The sequence below is a fragment of the Nicotiana tabacum genome, unplaced genomic scaffold (genome assembly GCF_000715075.1).
Source record: "Nicotiana tabacum cultivar K326 unplaced genomic scaffold, ASM71507v2 Un00089, whole genome shotgun sequence".
NCBI classification, from domain to species: Eukaryota; Viridiplantae; Streptophyta; class Magnoliopsida; order Solanales; family Solanaceae; genus Nicotiana; species Nicotiana tabacum.
The window spans coordinates 179,380-197,288 of NW_027438327.1; the positions used below are offsets into that span (position 1 = coordinate 179,380).

At 39.9% G+C, this 17,909-nt stretch overlaps 2 protein-coding genes and 1 non-coding gene across 3 annotated transcripts; 1 reads left to right on the forward strand and 2 right to left on the reverse strand.

The window, feature by feature from the left end:
• Window positions 1–4,581: 4,581 nt before the first annotated feature.
• On the reverse strand, window positions 4,582–5,118 carry LOC142178954 (uncharacterized). The gene has a single exon (XM_075248775.1). The coding sequence runs from the start codon at window positions 5,116–5,118 to the stop codon at window positions 4,582–4,584; it is 537 nt and encodes a 178-aa protein (XP_075104876.1).
• A 1,909-nt stretch (window positions 5,119–7,027) lies between these two features.
• LOC142178955 (uncharacterized) lies at window positions 7,028–8,186 on the reverse strand. The gene is made up of 3 exons (XM_075248776.1): window positions 7,947–8,186; window positions 7,743–7,847; window positions 7,028–7,618 (listed from the first exon to the last, which is right to left on the reverse strand). The coding sequence occupies exons 1-3, from the start codon at window positions 8,184–8,186 to the stop codon at window positions 7,028–7,030; spliced, it is 936 nt and encodes a 311-aa protein (XP_075104877.1).
• A 1,195-nt stretch (window positions 8,187–9,381) lies between these two features.
• On the forward strand, window positions 9,382–9,488 carry LOC142178956 (small nucleolar RNA R71). Its single transcript, XR_012707112.1, has one exon. It is a non-coding gene; the product is annotated as a small nucleolar RNA R71 (small nucleolar RNA).
• Window positions 9,489–17,909: the final 8,421 nt, after the last annotated feature.

Below are 17,909 nucleotides of genomic sequence, written 5' to 3' on the forward strand. Positions count from 1 at the left end.
TATAAACAAAAGCATGAAACGACCCAAACTCTTGTCTTGAGTGAGGATTGTATGTTGAATTCCTTGTGCTTTGGCTTATCCACCTTCTCTATAGCCTCCTTAGGTCTTATATGTGTCAAAAGTCCAGAAAATACCGTTTTCCCATGTATTTATACCAAGTAGAGTCGAGCCCAAACAAAATCACCCTTTTCTATCCGAAATAGGAAAACTTGCAAACTTATTGTATTTCATGCGTCGCATTGTACGTAGCAGGGTGCGTTGCATTAGTGCTTTTTGCTGACAAACCCCAAAAACCCAGTCTCTGAAGTTTGCTATTTTCTAAAAGATTGTTACACTTATGCGTCGCACTGTGCGTCGCCCAGTACGCCGCACCAGTGTATTTTTTCAGCAGATTATTCTTCCTTAAATTTTGACGCCCAGAAGTGATCCTCGACCCTCGGACACGATTCCGGCTTATTCCTTTGGGCTTTTACTCAGACTTCAAAGCTCCAATTAGCTCCAATTAGTTCTATAACATCTACATAGCTCGAAATCACTCATACAAGGCATAAAACACACAATTAGTGCAAAACACTAGCAATTAACGCTCAAACTCAATTAAAGTACAGTAAATTAGAATGTAATAAGCGACTAAAATATGAGATTATAGCCTACCATCAATAATAAATTTAGGAATAGTGACTAAACCTTCTAAGCACTTTAACACATCACAAAATTAACTTTAAGCGCATTTTTCTTTAACACAACTTCAATTTCACAAACAATATCACCTCCAAAAATAATTTCTCTTTCTTTAAGCACTACTTTAATTCATACACACTAGCAAGGACAAGATATTCTTATTTTCTTTTGCTATATATTTTTTTGCTTTTCAACAATACTTTTTTTTATCATTCCTGCTAGTGGTGTATTCCTTAAAATACCAGTGCACCTTTCTTTCTTTCATTGATTCCACTCAATATCCACCCAAGTTCCTTCCTTACTTCTTCTAGCGCTGATTTTACAATTAAAGTGCTTTAAGAGGTAACATGATCAAAATAGTAACAATTAAGAATAAAGGGGTATAGGCTCGTAATGTGGTTGCCAAATAAAAGTTTATAGGCTCAAAAGGGTTGATTAGAGATAGTTTTTATTTGTGGTAAGTATTAAAAAAAGCCTAAAATTATTTTTCAAACAGAACAAAACCTAAAATTTCGCTTCAACTCACATGCCGGGAAAATTCTAGACTCTAATGCAATGCCACAGACTATTCAATTTCTCACCACACATGGCACATGATTCACTAAGGACGGTTCCATTCCGATTCTCAAATAATTGCAAGTATTCGTGGAGCCACAAAATATTAAGCATTAAGCACCAAGTGACACAAGCCAAGAAAACGAGATATAGGCATCAATAAATATGTTATCTACTCAACAAGGCATCATAAACATTTTCAAACCATAGGGAAGGTACTACACATCCTAGAGCCTAAATATGACACTATCAAACTAGTCAAAGGCGCCTAGCAAATCTCATTCTTCCCATCCTTTTATTCCCTAAATCCTACTCTACTCTAAAGATTAAAAAAAAACTACTACCCAGTTCAGCTACATCTTGTGGAAAAGAACTGAGGCACAAAGAAAAATCACGAGGGATTATTACTGCCTAAGAGAATAAAAAAATATATTTTTGGATTTTTCTATTTTTCAAAATTTTTTTGTGTGTTTTTAGCTAGACTTTAGTCCCTCAAGGAAACTGCCTAGGAGATCCATCGTCGAAAAAAGTCCAATCATTTATAATCTTATATATATCTATATATATTTTTCATTTTTCTATATTTTGTTTTTGAGATTAACTACTAAAAGCAATCCTAAAAACTAAATACTAAAGCTAGAATATTATGCTAATTTTTTTATTAAATTTCTATGCTAAAATAGAAAAGAAGAAGATAAAAAAAATAAAACAAGAAATAATTAGTTTATCTAATATTTACAAGTCACAGAGAATATAGAACATCCCACCCCACACTTAATTCATGCAATGTCCTCAGTGCATATATAAATCCATAAAGACAAGTAAGGTGGTAGGGAAAACTCCCTGATCAATCATCATCATCGCCCTCATCGTCGAAGGCCCTATCTGCAGTTGTCCACTCTTCATCCTCTGCTCCCTCATCAACATCCTCCTCTTCCTCCACAGACTGCTCTGGCTCGGCCTCGGAACACTCTGGCTTGTTGACATCCTCATCCTCTGGGAGTCTTTGGCCATCACCAAGTCCAACCAAATCTTCGACCGGATGCTGATGATGTCCATCAGTTGGAGTGGTGCTGGAATGACCACATTAAAATCCCGCTCCTCCTCCACATCTTCTTTTCTCAAGTACTAAGTCAGCATGTTACCGAACGCTCCATCAATTCTCTTTCTTGTTCTCACCTGCACCATCTGGTAGCGTATCAACTAGCCCACATTCACCTTCTGGCCAGTCATTGGGAAGTACAACAGGCAGACCCTTTCACGGCTAATCAGAGTCTCATGGTTGCATGGTAGTAGCCGCGTGTTGACCAATTTCAACCACACATGAGCTTCCGGCTTCATTTTCCTCCTTGGAAATTTCCTATGACATTGGGTCTTCTTTTCAAGGACCCGATCAGCTACAGAATTGACACCACAGAGAGTGTGTCTCAGTGCTTGATATGTTGGACGGGCAATAAACTTATCCAGGGGCTCATGGGGAGCATCTGGAGCTCCCAAATAATTGCAGATATCTGATGAAGAAAAATCACAACCGCCCCCGAATAGGCACTAGCTGCTTAGGATCATCCGGATTATAACCGGCATAAAACTCACGGACAAGGCTTACATTGATATCCCCAGTGTTTCCAAACATGTAGCCCAATCCCTGATCATGAATACCCTTCCAAATTGGTTGATACTTAGGCTTTAGACGGCGCTCATGAACAACCAACTCAGAGTGTATATGTCTTAGCCGACAAATCTTGTACCCACCATTGGTGGACGGGGGTATACTCTTAATTCTAAATTCTCACTGACCTATAGGATGTGGGCGTAAGGCTACTATAGCTGCAACTGCTTGCAACCCCTAAACTTGACTTGATATGGCCTCCCCTCCTTTCCTCTTTTTTGATGGAGGTGCGGAGGAAGCCTTGCCTTTGGTAGGAGCAGTGGCCTTGCCCTTTCCTTTACTGTTGTCCTTCTTAGGAGGCATATTTGTACCTACACAAGTAGACACTAGTAAGCCTTAGAGACATTGAATCAATTCAAAATATGGTCTTACGACCCCACACTTAAGAGTTCATCACATGATGTTCACAATTTTGAGGCTACTCAAACTTCACCTCTTTATGTTTGCATGAGAATCAACCAATGACACAACGATGTCTACTACAATTGCGATGCATATAGCTACCATCTCGGCTCCAGTGAGCCACCCCGCACTTAAGATTTCAAGGGGTGCATGAAGACATAGCACTAGTATTACAATCTCGGAGACTCGGGCTCCAATGGGGACAAGGAATGCCTTTGAGTCATTTTGACAAACACTTGGCGTGTACTAGTGCTATGGAAGTGCTTGTGTGGATAAGGGATTGCCTCACCCTCCCAAACCAGCTTGAGAATTTAGTGCTATCACCCGTGTAAACAACAACAATACCATTCCTATGGGGGTTTAATGGTATTGGGACAAGCATGCACAACTTCTCATTCAAGACATTCATAAGTTTTCAAGATGCAATTTGTACCTCAAGCAACCCAAAATAAAGGAAGGAGAGAGAGAAGAGTTCATACCTTAGATATTTGAGAAAGATGATTGTTCTTCAGTTAGTTGTGATGTTTGAAAGAATGAATATATGATAGGGGAGTTGGGGAAATTGTGAGTGAAGGGGGAGAAAGAGGCAGGCAGTGAGTTGGGAGGGTTTGGAAAAGTTAAAGAAAAAGGGGAAGGGTTAGAGGTTATTTGTATGGGGTTAGGCGAGTATTTTAATTAAGGGTTGTGTGTATGTGTGGTGTTTTAAAGAGAAAGGAAAAGAAGAAGAAAAGAAAAAAATAAAAATAAAAAACAAACTTACCTGGCGCCGCGAGGTCTGCTGCGAAGTGGATCTTGCTACAGCTTGACGACGCGAGATGGGTAGCGAGCAAGAGACTGGACGACATGAGCTCTATATCAAGGATGAGCGTGCTAGGATATGTGCGGCGTGAGGGATACAACGCGGTCCATTGCGCCACAGACTGTGCTGCGCGAGGTAGGTAGCGAGGTCCAGGGCACTTTAGAGCGCGCGATGCCAGCTATTTCACATGATTCGTGCCTCGCTTGGCGAGGTCCGGAGTGTACTTAGGTGGTTTTCATTCAATTTTGTGAACTACTCCAAGCATTATGACCTCCCAACGTGTTCCAGTGCATGTTCAAACACCAAGATTTAACTAAAAACTTGTTAGTGCCTAAAACCAAAAAGAAAATTCTAGTTAAGCTTCTCCTAACGAGCCCCCTAGTTAATGTCACGTCATGACGAATACAACATTACAATGGGTTGCCTCCCATGAAGCGCATGATTTAACGTTGCGGCACAACTCAAAAAATCGAACTCAAGGTTTACTCAACACTTGAGGCTTCTTCAAATGAATCACCGATACAACGTTTTCCTCATCCACACCAAAGTAATGTTTCAACCTTTGCCCATTGACTCTAAACCCGTTCGTTCCATCCTCATATTCAATTTCTATACCTCCACTTGAGAACACTTGCACAACTCTAAATAGTCCCGACCATCTAGATTTCAGCTTACCCGAAAATAATTTCAATCTTGAGTTATACAACAACACGACATCTCCGGGTTTGAAAATTCTCTGTTGAATATGTTTATCGTGCATCATCTTCATCCTTTCTTTGTACAGCCCGGTGCTCTCAAAAGAATGGTAATGGAACTCATCAAGTTCATGCAGCTCTGTGACTCTACTATTACCAATGGCCACCAAGTCAGGATTTAATTGCCTTAACGCCCAAAAAGCTCTATACTCTAACTCCACCGATAAGCGACACGCCTTTCCAAATACCAAATTGTATGGTGACATACCAATCAGAGATTTGAATGCAGTGCGGTAGGCCCATAGTGCATCATCCATTTTTCTCACCTAATCAGTCCGAGTAGCATTTACAGTTTTGGTCAAAACACTCTTGATTTCTCTGTTTGACACCTCCACTTGCACACTTGTTTGCGGGTGATACAGAGTGGTAACCTTATGGCGAATGCCATATTTCTCCAACAACCTTTCAAAGGCTCGGTTGCAGAAGTGGGCGCCTCCATCACTGATGATCGCTCTTGGAGTGCCAAATCGGGTGAATAATTTTTCTTAGAAAACCAATAACTCCCTTTGCATCATTTGTTGGGAGTGCCACGACTTCTACCCATTTTGAGACATAGTCCACAGCTAGCGGTATGTATTTGTTGCCATATGAGCTGACAAATGGTCCCATAAAATCGATTCCCCATACATCAAATACTTTCACCTCTTGAATTGCGTTCATGGGCATCTCATGTCAAGGGGTAATATTCCCCATCCGTTGGCACTCATCACATCCCTTTACCGAAAAGTGTGGATCTTTAAACAACGGCGGCCAATAAAATCCCGACTTCAATACTTTAACAGCTGTTCTTACTCCTCCAAAATGGCCTTCATAAGGCGAAGCATGACATGCCTGCAAAACAAAAGCTTGATCTATCTTGGGAATACATCTCTGGATCATGTTATTAATACAAATCCTAAATAAATATGGTTCATCCCAGAAATACATGCAACAATCACGAAAGAACTTTTTCTTATGCATAAAGGACAAGTCATAGGGAACAATATCGCTGGCCAGGTAGTTTGCAATATCGGCATACCATGGCGCTACCTCAAGGCTCGTGGCTAAAAGTTATTCATCTGGGAAAGTCTCCATAATCTCTTCCAACTCAACCCTCTTTTCAACTCCTTCAAGCCTAGACAAGTGATCAGCAACTTGGTTTTCCGTTCCCTTTTGGTCACAAATTTCCAAGTCAAACTCTTGCAGCAGTAGCACCCATCGAATCAGGCTCAACTTTGACTTCTTTTTCAGAATTAGGTACTTGAGAGCAGCATGGTTAGTATAAACAATTACTTCAGAGCCTATCAGGTATGACTTGAATTTGTCAAATACGAACACCACTGCTAGCATCTCTTTCTCGGTCATTGTGTAATTCAGTTGGGCACCACCAGTCCCTTCTTCAACTCCTCAAAAGCTACCCTGCAGTCATCAGAAAACACAAAAAGGGTGATCTTTTTCAAGCAATTTACACAAAGGGTTAGCAATTTTGGAAAAGTCTTTTATAATCTGCCTGTAGAAGCCAGCGTGACCAAGGAAATTTCTTATGGCCTTGACGGAAGTGGGTGGAGGCAACTTCTCAATTACATCAACCTTAGAACAATCCACTTCAATGCCCTTACTTGATACCAGGTGTCCCAAGACTATACCTTCTTGTACCATGAAATGACATTTTTCCCAGTTCAGTACCAGATTAGTCTCTATACACCTCTTCAAAACTCTTTTCAAATTCAATAGGCAGTCATCAAATGAGTTCCCCACCACTGAGAAATCATCCATAAAAACCTCCATTATGTCCTCTACCATATCTGTGAAGATGGCTATCATGCACCTTTGGAATGTGGCGGTGCATTGCATAGGCCAAACGGCATTCTCTGAAAGGCATATATACTATACGGATAGGTAAATGACATTTTCTTTCTATCCTCTGGGGAAATAGAGATCTGGTTATACCCCGAGTATCCATCTAGGAAGCAGAAGTGAGACCTCCCTGCCAATCTATCTAACATGTGACCAATGAATGGCATCAGAAAATGGTCTTTTCGGGTGGCCTTGTTCAATCTTTTATAATCCATACAAATTCGCCATCCCGTAATTTTTTTTGTTGAGATCAACTTGTTGTTCTCCTTTTGCACTACAGTCATCCCACCCTTCTTTAGCACACACTGAACTGGGCTGACCCAGTTGCTGTCAAAGATGGGGAAGATGATTCCTGCATCTAATCACTTCTTTCTTCACCACTTCTTTCATGTTGGCGTTCATCCTTCTTTGATGTTCTCTGGACGGTTTGTGCCCATATTGTAGTAGAATCTTATGCATACAAAATGTTGGGCTGGCACCCTTTATGTGTGCAATGGTCCACCCAATTGCAGTCTTGCACTCCTTCAGAACCTGCAAAAGTTGTTCTACCTGCACGTCTAATAAACCAGATAAGATAATAATAGGTAATGTCGAGCTAGGTCCCAAGAAAGCATACCTAAGGTGAGATGGTAACGATTTTAGCTCCAACTGTGGTGGCTCTTCAATTGATGGCTTAGCTGGACGAGTCTTTCTTTCTTCTAAGTGTAAAGGATCGAATTCGAGCTCTCTTTTCGAGTACCCTTGGCCTTCAAAGGACAAAACCCACTCCGCCAAGTCCTCACTATCTACTTCTTCTAAGTTCATAAGGCAGGCTACTAGGGGGTCTTTTGCGTTCAGTGCCTCATCTTTCTCCTCCATAATCACATCCACGGCTTCAATCAGAGAGCAATTAGCAAACTCACTGGGTTGCCGCATATACTTCTGCACATTACATTATTTATTCATTGTTTAGTCTCATCTTTAGCTCCCCAGTTTCACAATCAATCAGAGATCTCCCTGTGTCCAAGAATGGCCTTCCCAAAATTATGGGAATCTCTTCATCAACCTGGCAGTCCAAAATGACAAAATCTGCTGGAAACACAAACTTTCCAACCTGCACAAGTACATCATCAAGTATACCTGATGCCCTCTTCACCATTCGGTCGGCTAGCTGTAGTAACATGGATGTGGGTATTTCTCTTCAAATGCCTAACCTTTTATAGATAGACAAGGGCATCAAGTTTATTCTCGCCCCCAAATCATACAATACTTTAGCAAAAGCATAGCTGCCTATTGTGCACAGGATTGTGAAACTCCCTGGGTCGGATAGCTTATCAACTATGGGTCTCGTCACGATAGCACTATAAGTCTTAGTCAGTGTAACAGTTGCCAAGTCTTGAAAGTCGAACTTGCGAGACATCAAGTCCTTCTTCATTTTTGCATAACCAGGAATATCCCTCGAGGCATCAATCAATGTGATGTTCACCTGAATCTGCTTCAACATCTCCATGAATTTCTTATATATACTCATCCTTCTGATATTTGGCCAGCCTTTGCGGGAAGGGTGCCGGGGGTCACTTCTTTCCTATGGTTTGAGTTATATCCTGCTCAGGCACTTTTTCTAATGCCTTCTCTTGCACTTTCTCAGTCTTATTTGCAACCTTTTTTTCCTTGTTTAGTTCCTCCTGGGCTGGTTGCACTCTTACTTCTGTTAGCTTAGTTGACTCATCTACCCCAATTGGCACTGACACAAGTATTTTAGTTGGTCGGCCCTCTCGAGAAATTTCTTGCACTAAATCAAGATCTCTACCATTTCTTAGACTCACAACCATCAACTGCTTCGGGCCCTGCTCTTTCGGGTTAACATGTGTGTCCGCATGTAACGTCCCTTGATGACAATTGTTAAGGGCCATGGATATTTGCCCTAGTTGAATCTCAATGCCCTTGATAGTTGAGTCATGTGATACTACCTTTTCGTGCATCTGGTGTGCCTTTTCTTGCATCTGGTGGACCTTTTCTTCCATTTCCCGCTGGACCCAATGAGTTCTTGCAGCATTCCTTTAATTTTGAATAACCCATCATCTTGTCTCACTATCTGTTGTTGTTGAGGTTGTTGATAAGCTAGTTGTTGATTCTGCTAATTGTACCCTTATTTTCATTGATAAGGCACAACCTGACCCTGTGGTCGTACAACTCCGAGATTATTATTATTGTATTGTTGTTGTGCTGGCCTATATTGTTGATTCTGTTGTCCCCAAGTCTGACCACTTTGTCTCTGGCCTCCATAGTTGCCCACATAGTTCATATTCTCTTGATAGTTATGATTGTCCCTCTCACCACTCCACGAGCACACATATGGCTGATTAATGCATGGTGTGCATAATCCTCCATTTGTCGTGTCAACTATGTGCACCTGCTTTTGGCCTGACTCATCAATCTTTTTGGTTAGGATACTCAATTGCGTCATCATGGTAGCCATATTCGTTGCCATGAAGTTGTTTGGGTTTAGCGCTACTGAGTGAACTACTTGAGTGATTGTAAAGTCTCTTATCTTCCATCCTGAGTTTTGAACCATTTTATCAAGTAAGACCTTACATTCTTTGAATGATTTGCTCGAAAATGCTCCACCTGCTGAAGCATCAACATTGTCCTTCTAGCTGTCTGTCAATCCCATATTGAACCTTTGCCCCAACATCTGATCAGGAATGCCATGGTATGGACACTTGACCAACATCCCCTTAAACCTCTCCCACGTTTCTTGCAATGTTTCAGCTGGTTTCTGCATGAAGCTCAATATCTCATCAACTTGCTTGGCAGTCTTATTGGGTGGGTAGAATTTGTTAAAAAACTGCTCGACTAATTCCTCCCAAGTAGTGATGGAGTTTATGAGGAGAGAATTAACCCAAGTCTGAGCTTCTCCCGTCACTGAGAATTAAAAACCACAACAGTCTTATTGCTTCCAGTGTCATGCTCCTCCTACTACGAGAGTAAACCAAGATGTCGTTAATAACACTATCATAAATAGTCCAAATAAGGCTTGACCACCTAGTTCATAAAATCTATGAATGCTACTGGAGCACTAGTCAAACCAAATGACATCACCAAGAACTCATAATGATCATAACGAGTCATAAAAGCTATCTTAAGGATATTCGAAGCCCTAATCTTCAACTAATGATAACCCGATTTCAAATCAATCTTAGAGAATACCCTTAGCACACTGAAGCTAATCAAACAAATCATCAATACAAGGCAATGGATACTTGTTCTTGATAGTAAACTTGTTCAACTGCCTATAATTAATGTACATTCTCATAGCACCATCCTTCTTCTTCACAAACAACACAGGTGCTCCCCAAGGAGAAACACTCAATCTAAGGAATCCCTTATCAAGAAAATCTTGCAACTTCTTCTTTAATTCCTTCAACTCCACTAGAGCCATGCGGTAGGGTAGAATAGATATGGCTATGTGCCAGAAACTAAGTCAATACCAAAATCAATCACCCTATTTAGTGGCATACCCGGCAAATACATGCGGAACACCTTTGAGAACTCTGTCATAGCTGATACTGAACCATAGAAGAAACCTCTGCACTAGAATCCCGAATAAAAGACAAATATGCTAGACATCCCTTCTTAACCATACGCCGAGCCTTCAAAATGAAATCACCCTACCAATAGAATGACCAAGATACCCTCTCTACTCTAATCTATGCAACTCCGGTATAGCTAAAGTCACAATCTTAGTGTGACAATCCGAGATAGCATGATACAAAGATAACCAATCCATGCCAAGAATCACCTCAAAATCAACCATATCCAACAACAAAACATCAACGATCGTATCATATCATTTAATAGTAACTACACAAGACCGACAACCCCAATCTACCATAATAGAATCTCCAATAAGCGTAGACACATAAATAGGAATATCCAAAGAATCACGAGTCATACCCAAATATGATGCAAAGTAAGATGACACATACGAATAAGTAGAACCTAGATCAAACAATACCGTAGCATCTATATGATAGACTAAAACAATACATGTAAATACTGCATCGGTTACAACTGCCTCTGAGACTACTAGGAAAAGCATAACAATGAGCCTGGCCTTCACCCGCCTAGACTCCACCTCTAGGGTAACCTCTAACTGCATGAACTCTAATTCTAGCTGGTTGGGCAAATGGTGTAGCAACTAGAGTAGAATCATAGCCTAAGTACCATCCTGAGATATACCACTCCAAAGCCTGGGATAATCCCTCATTATATGCCTCGAATCTCTACCCTAGCTACTCCTCTACTGGTGTGGCTGCTAGGACTGAGTCTTACCCAGACGACCAGAATACCCCCTTAAAGAACCACGTATGGTAGATATTCCATATGACAATTATCCTAAATGAGCACTCTGGAACCCATGGCTAACTGTTGAAATGGCCTGCCAAGATGGCCTCTACCATAATGGCCCTTTTCCCAAAAGTGGGCACCACTAAATCCTCTAGTACCATGAGGCTTCTTGGACTCTCTCTCCTCTCCTCTCTCTCTCTCTCTCTCTCTCTCTCTCTCTCTCTCTCTCTCTCTCTCTCTCTCTCTCTCTCCCCTACCTAGGGATACACTCCAACCTCCTTGCAATCTCTATAGCCTGGTAAAAGGTAGTCTCCATCTCAACCTCTCGTGCCATCCTATACATGATACCGTAATTAAGACCCTCAATAAACCTTCATACCTTCTCCATCTCGGAGGGAATCGGAAAAGCTGCATCGCACGACAACTCTGTTTATCATATTGAGTAATTGTCTTAACATCCAACTGCAAGTGCTCGAACTAACTGCATTGCTCGTGTCTCCAAGTGAGTAGAATGAACTTCTCCAGAAAAAGAGTCAAAAACTGAGTCCAAGTGAGAGGAAGTGACCCTGCTGGTCTACTCTGCTCATAAGTATGCCACCACATCTTGATTGGCCCTCTTAATTGAAAAGTAGTGAAATCAACTACATTGGACTCCACAAGGCCCAAGTTGCGAAAACTCTCATGGCCCTATCCAAAAAGTCCTGAGCATCAGTTGTGGGATTACAATCAAATGTGGAAGATCTAACTGCAGGAACCGATTCATCATCTTCTACTCATCAACAAATACAATAGGCCTAGCCTCAGGCCTAACCACAATAATAGGCTGAACTATCTCAACTGGTAGAATAACAAGAACTCCTAGAGTCTGAAACATAGCGACGGCTAGCTTTGAAGTGTGAGTAGATGGGGTCTGTGCTACCCCTCCAGCTTAAGAAGTAGCGAGGACCACAGAAATTATCCTGACCTATGAAATCGTCGAAGTAAATTAAAATCTAAACCATAGTGTCCTAAAGCACTAGAGTAGCATTAAATCCCTTGAAACCTGAGTTGGACCCGGTGGAACAACCTGATCTGGAACTTGGTCCACCTTTGGAGTTATAGGTGGCTCCTCAAAAACGACCCTAGCACGAGCATGAGTAGCTGCATGTGCTTCACCTCTAGGTTCCTTTGCACGTGCCTTAGTCTAGGTTCCAGCCCTATCTCTGCCCCTACCTCTACCTCTAGTAGCGGCTGGCTCCTACTTACCAGTTACAGATGAACGCGTCCTCACCATCTATGAGATAATAATAGAGTAAAAATTCAAACATCAAGATGAAACAAAGTGGCACATCGAGGAATAAAGAAAGTGAAGTTTCCTAAATGTCTCATCCCCTTCTGGAAGATAAATAGAGACGTCTCCATACCGATCCACAAGATTCTACTAGACATGCTCATGACCCATAGCACCCATGAACCTAGAGCTCTGATACCAACTTTGACACGATCCAAAATCTCACCATTGTCGTGATGACACCTAACCCAACCCGCTAGATAAGCCAACATCCAAATTAACCAAAATAAGTAAGACATGGGGTAAAATGCAAACATGATATAAATAAAGCATAATAAGTCTCACAACATCAACCAACAGTGGTAATACTACAAAATAACTCCCAAAAATCTGGTAGTATGAAGTCATGAGATACTAAGAGAAAATACAACTGAGTCTCATAAGTACAATAGTACTATATGAATAAGATAAACAGTATGAAAATGAAAAGAAGGTGACTTCAACGGTCTACGGTTGATCAAGCAGTACTACCTCAAGTCTCTTAAGTCAGTTATTGGGCACCCTCCTGAAATTCACTAGTGCCAATGCAAGATTATGCACAAAAATATGTAGAAGTGTAGTATGAGTATGAAGACAATGTGTACTCAATAAGTATCAAGACTAATCTCGGTGAAGCAGTTGCGAGATTCAAGTCATATGATACTCAATAGCAAATATACCTATACAGTTCAAGCATATACATAGCAAGCAATGGAAAGAGTTATACCATGAATTATACATTAAATCATGAATCGTACTATCTCGCCTACCAAAACCAATGCACATAACAGAGGCATCAAGTAGGAGTTTAGAAGATATGCATAGAAAATATATACTCCTTCTGTTTCAATTTAGATGACACAATTTTCTTATTAGTCTGTTTAAAAAAGAATGACACATTCTATATTTGAAAATAATTTAACTTTAAACTTTTTATTTTACTCACATTACCCTTAATGAAAAGTTTTTATAGCCATAAAAAAGTTATTGCCTCACAAAACTTTTGCCCCTTAAGCTTTTAGGACCAGATATTCCAAAAGTCTTCTTTTTTTCCTTAAACTTTATGCCAAGTCAAACTACATCATCTAAATTGAAACGGAGGGAGTAAAATGCATGGTATAAAATAAAGGATTCACTTCGGAGATCAAAGCTTCCACCTTTACGTCCAACTCATCAACCAATACCATCCCAAACTGACGCTCATTAGTGTCTCATAAACTCTGTATGTACGCCACCAAGAGAGAACATAGGAGAGCGAACCTAGGGGTGGATCTGTTTTCACACGTTGTACGGCAGAAACCTCGTTCCATAATGATGTCGATTCGCTCATAAAGTCCAAATGTGCCATGGGCATACCAATATATATCAAGATCTTTGTCTCCAAGAATGTATGCATATGCTCAAGAGATAATAAATAATATGCACAAGGACATAATAAATAGAGTTACAGATGTATGTTTAAGATGTAAAGTATGACTACAACTAAATCATGTATATCAACATCTCAAGAATAGGCCGTCATGCCAAATGATGATATCATAAACTTAAACATGATCTCTAGCATGAATAAATATGCTCACGTAGTCATACAATCAAAATAAAGCACAAGTCAAAAAGAATACACAGCTAAACAAGCCATAGAGAAGCTAAAAATCTACCCCGAACATGAATAAACTATGACACCCGCATATACACTCGTCACCTCGCATATAAGTTTTCCTCAACACGCTACAATTAGCAAACAAGGTCATATCCTAAGGCATTTTTCCTCAAACTAAGATTAGGAAAGATACTTACCTCTTCCGAAATAAGCCTCCATCGTCCAATAAGACATTCCCTCTATCCGTGACCTCTAAACCCTCTAAATCTAGCCAACAATACTTAACAAGGTCAAATAAAGTCATAAAAATTAATTTCAAATAATAAAGCTTCAATAATTAAATCTCAAAAAGTCAACAAAAGTCAACTCGGGCCCACATGGTTAAAATCCGCATCTAGGGTTGAATCTTGTTGAATAACTCCACGAATCCAAATATGTGATTAATTTCCAAATTTGAGTCTAAATTAGTATTCAAAACATCAAAATACACTCTTTTAAGTTGTAGACAAAATACCAAATTTTACCTTTTAATTCCATAGTTTTGGTGTAGAAATCTACGAAAAATCAAGATATATGATCAAATCCAAATAAAAATTACTTAATCTCAAGATTGTAGTAAAATCCCTCTTCAAGATCTCCTCTTCCCGTTCTCCAAAACTCAAAAATGGTAAAAATAGGCTAAATCCCGAAATCTGGATATAATATACCCTAAAGCCACAATGTGAGTTGTGTTCACGACCTAGTGCCACACGATCACGAAGAGAAACCATGCAAACACCTATGAGATCACGACCCTCTGCATAAGATCGCAAAGAGAAACACCATGGCCCCCAGAATCCTCCTACGCAGTCACGAACATCCTCGTGCGATCGTGATGCTTCACCAGTTAACACTACATGATCGCGAGCTTTCCCGCGCAATCGCGAAGGACAAAACTTCCCCTAGAAAAACCTTTTACGCCATTGAAACACAATCCATGTGATCGCGATTCACACCACTAACAACAGAAAACTAGAAAATCCAACTTAGCTCAAAATGATCTGAAATCACCCCGAAACTCAACCGAGCCCCTCGGGACCCCGTCTAATCATTCTAACAAGTCTGTATACCCTACACAAACTTGTCCAGTGTCTCAAATTACTAAAAAATAACATCAACACCAATAATCGAGCACCTGACCAAAAATCTCAAATTCTCTTAAGTTTAAAATTCCAACTTTGGACTAAAAGCACCGAATCAACTCCAATCCTCCCGTGACCTGAACTAAAAATACGTACAAGTCCAATATCATCATACAAATTTATTGGAACCTTAACAATATTAATCTGGGATTTTTTTACGCGTAATATTGACGTTGGTTAACTCTTCTAACCTTATGCCTCTAATTAGGAACTAAGTATTTTTAATCACCCTGGAACCCCTCGGGAACCAAACCAGCCATCCCAACAAGTTATAAATTATCAAACAAATATACGAAAAGTCTCAAATAGGGGAATGAAGTTCTAAAGTTCAAAACGACTAGTTGAATCATTACACTTAATTGCCCTAGGACTATATTTGTCATGTCTAGGCAATATAGTGGCAAAGCACAAACAACTTACCACTCTCATATGTGACAAATAAGAACTTTCCGATATAACAACTCAAAAGGATATTTGTTACCCAAAACAGTTAAAGAAATTCTGTTGATAAAGTACATAGCCGCCTTAATGCAACAACACCAAAATCTAGCAAGCAAACCTGCTTGAAACTTGATAGCTCTAGCTGTCTCAAGGATATGTCTATGCCTCCTTTCAACCACTCCATTATGCGGTGGGGTGTAGGGGCAAGAACTCTGATGAACAATCCCATGCACCCTAAAAATTCTCTACAAATACTATTAAAGAATTCCGAGCCATTATCAGACCTAAATATCTTAATTTTGCAACCAAACTGATTCAAAACCATAGCAATGAAAGATTTAATTAAGCTTGAGACATCAAATTTAACTCTCATCATAAAATTCCATGTCCACCCGGAGTAATTTCTATAATAATAAAGAAAAATCTCATACCATTATAAGTAGAAACTCTAAAAGGACCTCATACATCAAGATGAGCTAACAGGAAGGGTTCTGTTGATCTATTGGTACTATGAGAAAATTGAACTCTAGTTTGTCTACTTAAAGGACAAATATCAATGCTCTAAATGAAAATTACTAGTTTTCTAAAACATATGAAGCTTTCTTAATACAACCATGGGTACATGACCCATCCTTTTATATCAAATATATGAACCTTTTATTGTATGAGTTATCATAGATGCTCTTAGTTGCTTTAGCTTGTACATTGGACTACAACACATAAAGGCCTTCGTGTTCCTTCGCCTTCATCTTCCCACTGAAAAGGTCCTGAAAGAGGAAATAATCAGGATAGAAGGATGCAAAATATCTTAGATCCTTTGTCACTTTGAAAACCGAAAGCAGGTTAAATTTAAAATTTGGCACATATAGGACATCCTTAAGTATGTCACCTCCGGTCAAAGAACAACTCCCAACATGACTGATTTAAGCAGAGTCACCAGTTGACATCTGCACTTGACCCGCATTTCCTACTTTAAAGCCATCCAACAACAATGCATATCACTAATCATATGATTAGTAGCACCAGTATCTACTATCTATTAATGACTAGGGCTAGGCAGACAAAGGAAATGATATACCTGCCATATGAGCAATGGCATCTGTGATGGTACTCATATTCAGCATGCGCAAGATCTGGTTATACTAGTCCTGAGTGAACACTGATGGAATAGATAAGACATTAAAATTTCTAGTAGCATTAACATCAACCTGTGCCAAGTTCCCTATTACACCTCTCTTTTTCCCTTCAGCTTGTAGAAATTCTCCTTAAGGTGCCCTTTCATGTTACAATAATCACATTTCATCGGCTTGAAGCAATTATCCGTAGAATGTCCTTTACATGACAAAAATCACACTCTACTGTGTAATTATTTCTCAGCTTCTAGACTGTGTTTCACAAAGAAAATAAGGCAGTAGGATCAAAAGACTTAGTAGTAGCACAATCTCCACCACCTACAATCCTTTGGTTCTCATCTTGAAGGATCATGGCATAAGCTTGATTGATAGTGGGAACCTTGGATTTAATCAGAATTTGGTTGCACGCCTGACTATACCGGTCATTCAAACCTATTGGGAACTGCCATAAAGGTTGATACTGCTATTGCACAAAGTACTTCTTCAACTTTTCACAATCACATGAGGAGTAGACATGATTGAGTCATATTCATCCCAGAGGTCCTTCAACTTAGGAAAATAAGCTGAGATAGAGGATGTCCACTATATGAGAGTGCAGATCTTCTTATGTAAGTAATAGAAGTGTTGATCTTATCAAATCGTTCGCGTAAAATCTAACCAGATTGCATGTGCACTCGAGCGAAAAAAAAAACGTCACTCAGTAGATCACAACTCACATTGGGCATTATCCATGACTTAACAATTGCATTACCTCGATCCCAAAGGCTTGCAAATATATCACCATAGTTATCTCTGGTAACTACACTATTGATGACCTAGTTTATTTCGAGTCAAAAGTGATACTTCTATAGCCTGACTCCACATAGTGTGGTTGTTTTGCGCCGATTAGCTAAAAACCCAAACATAACGATCCAGGTGCATCGGAAGGATGCAAGTACAATGGAGGGTTATTATCAACCATGATTGAACTGTACCAAGATGAATCACTCAGAATCAAACTCTGTCCTGTAAAATCGTCGCCTACTACCAAATGTTAGGTTTTTCGAGAAAAATTAGGGCGACGAAAAATTAGGGTTCCGACGAAGAAGTAAGAACACAGTGAGAGTCCCTCGATTCAGTAAACTATCATCAATGAAATATGAAGCTGCGATCATACAAAAGGAAGAGATAATGCAAACTTAGAGAATTTACTGATTGTATCTTCCGACCTCTACCGTGA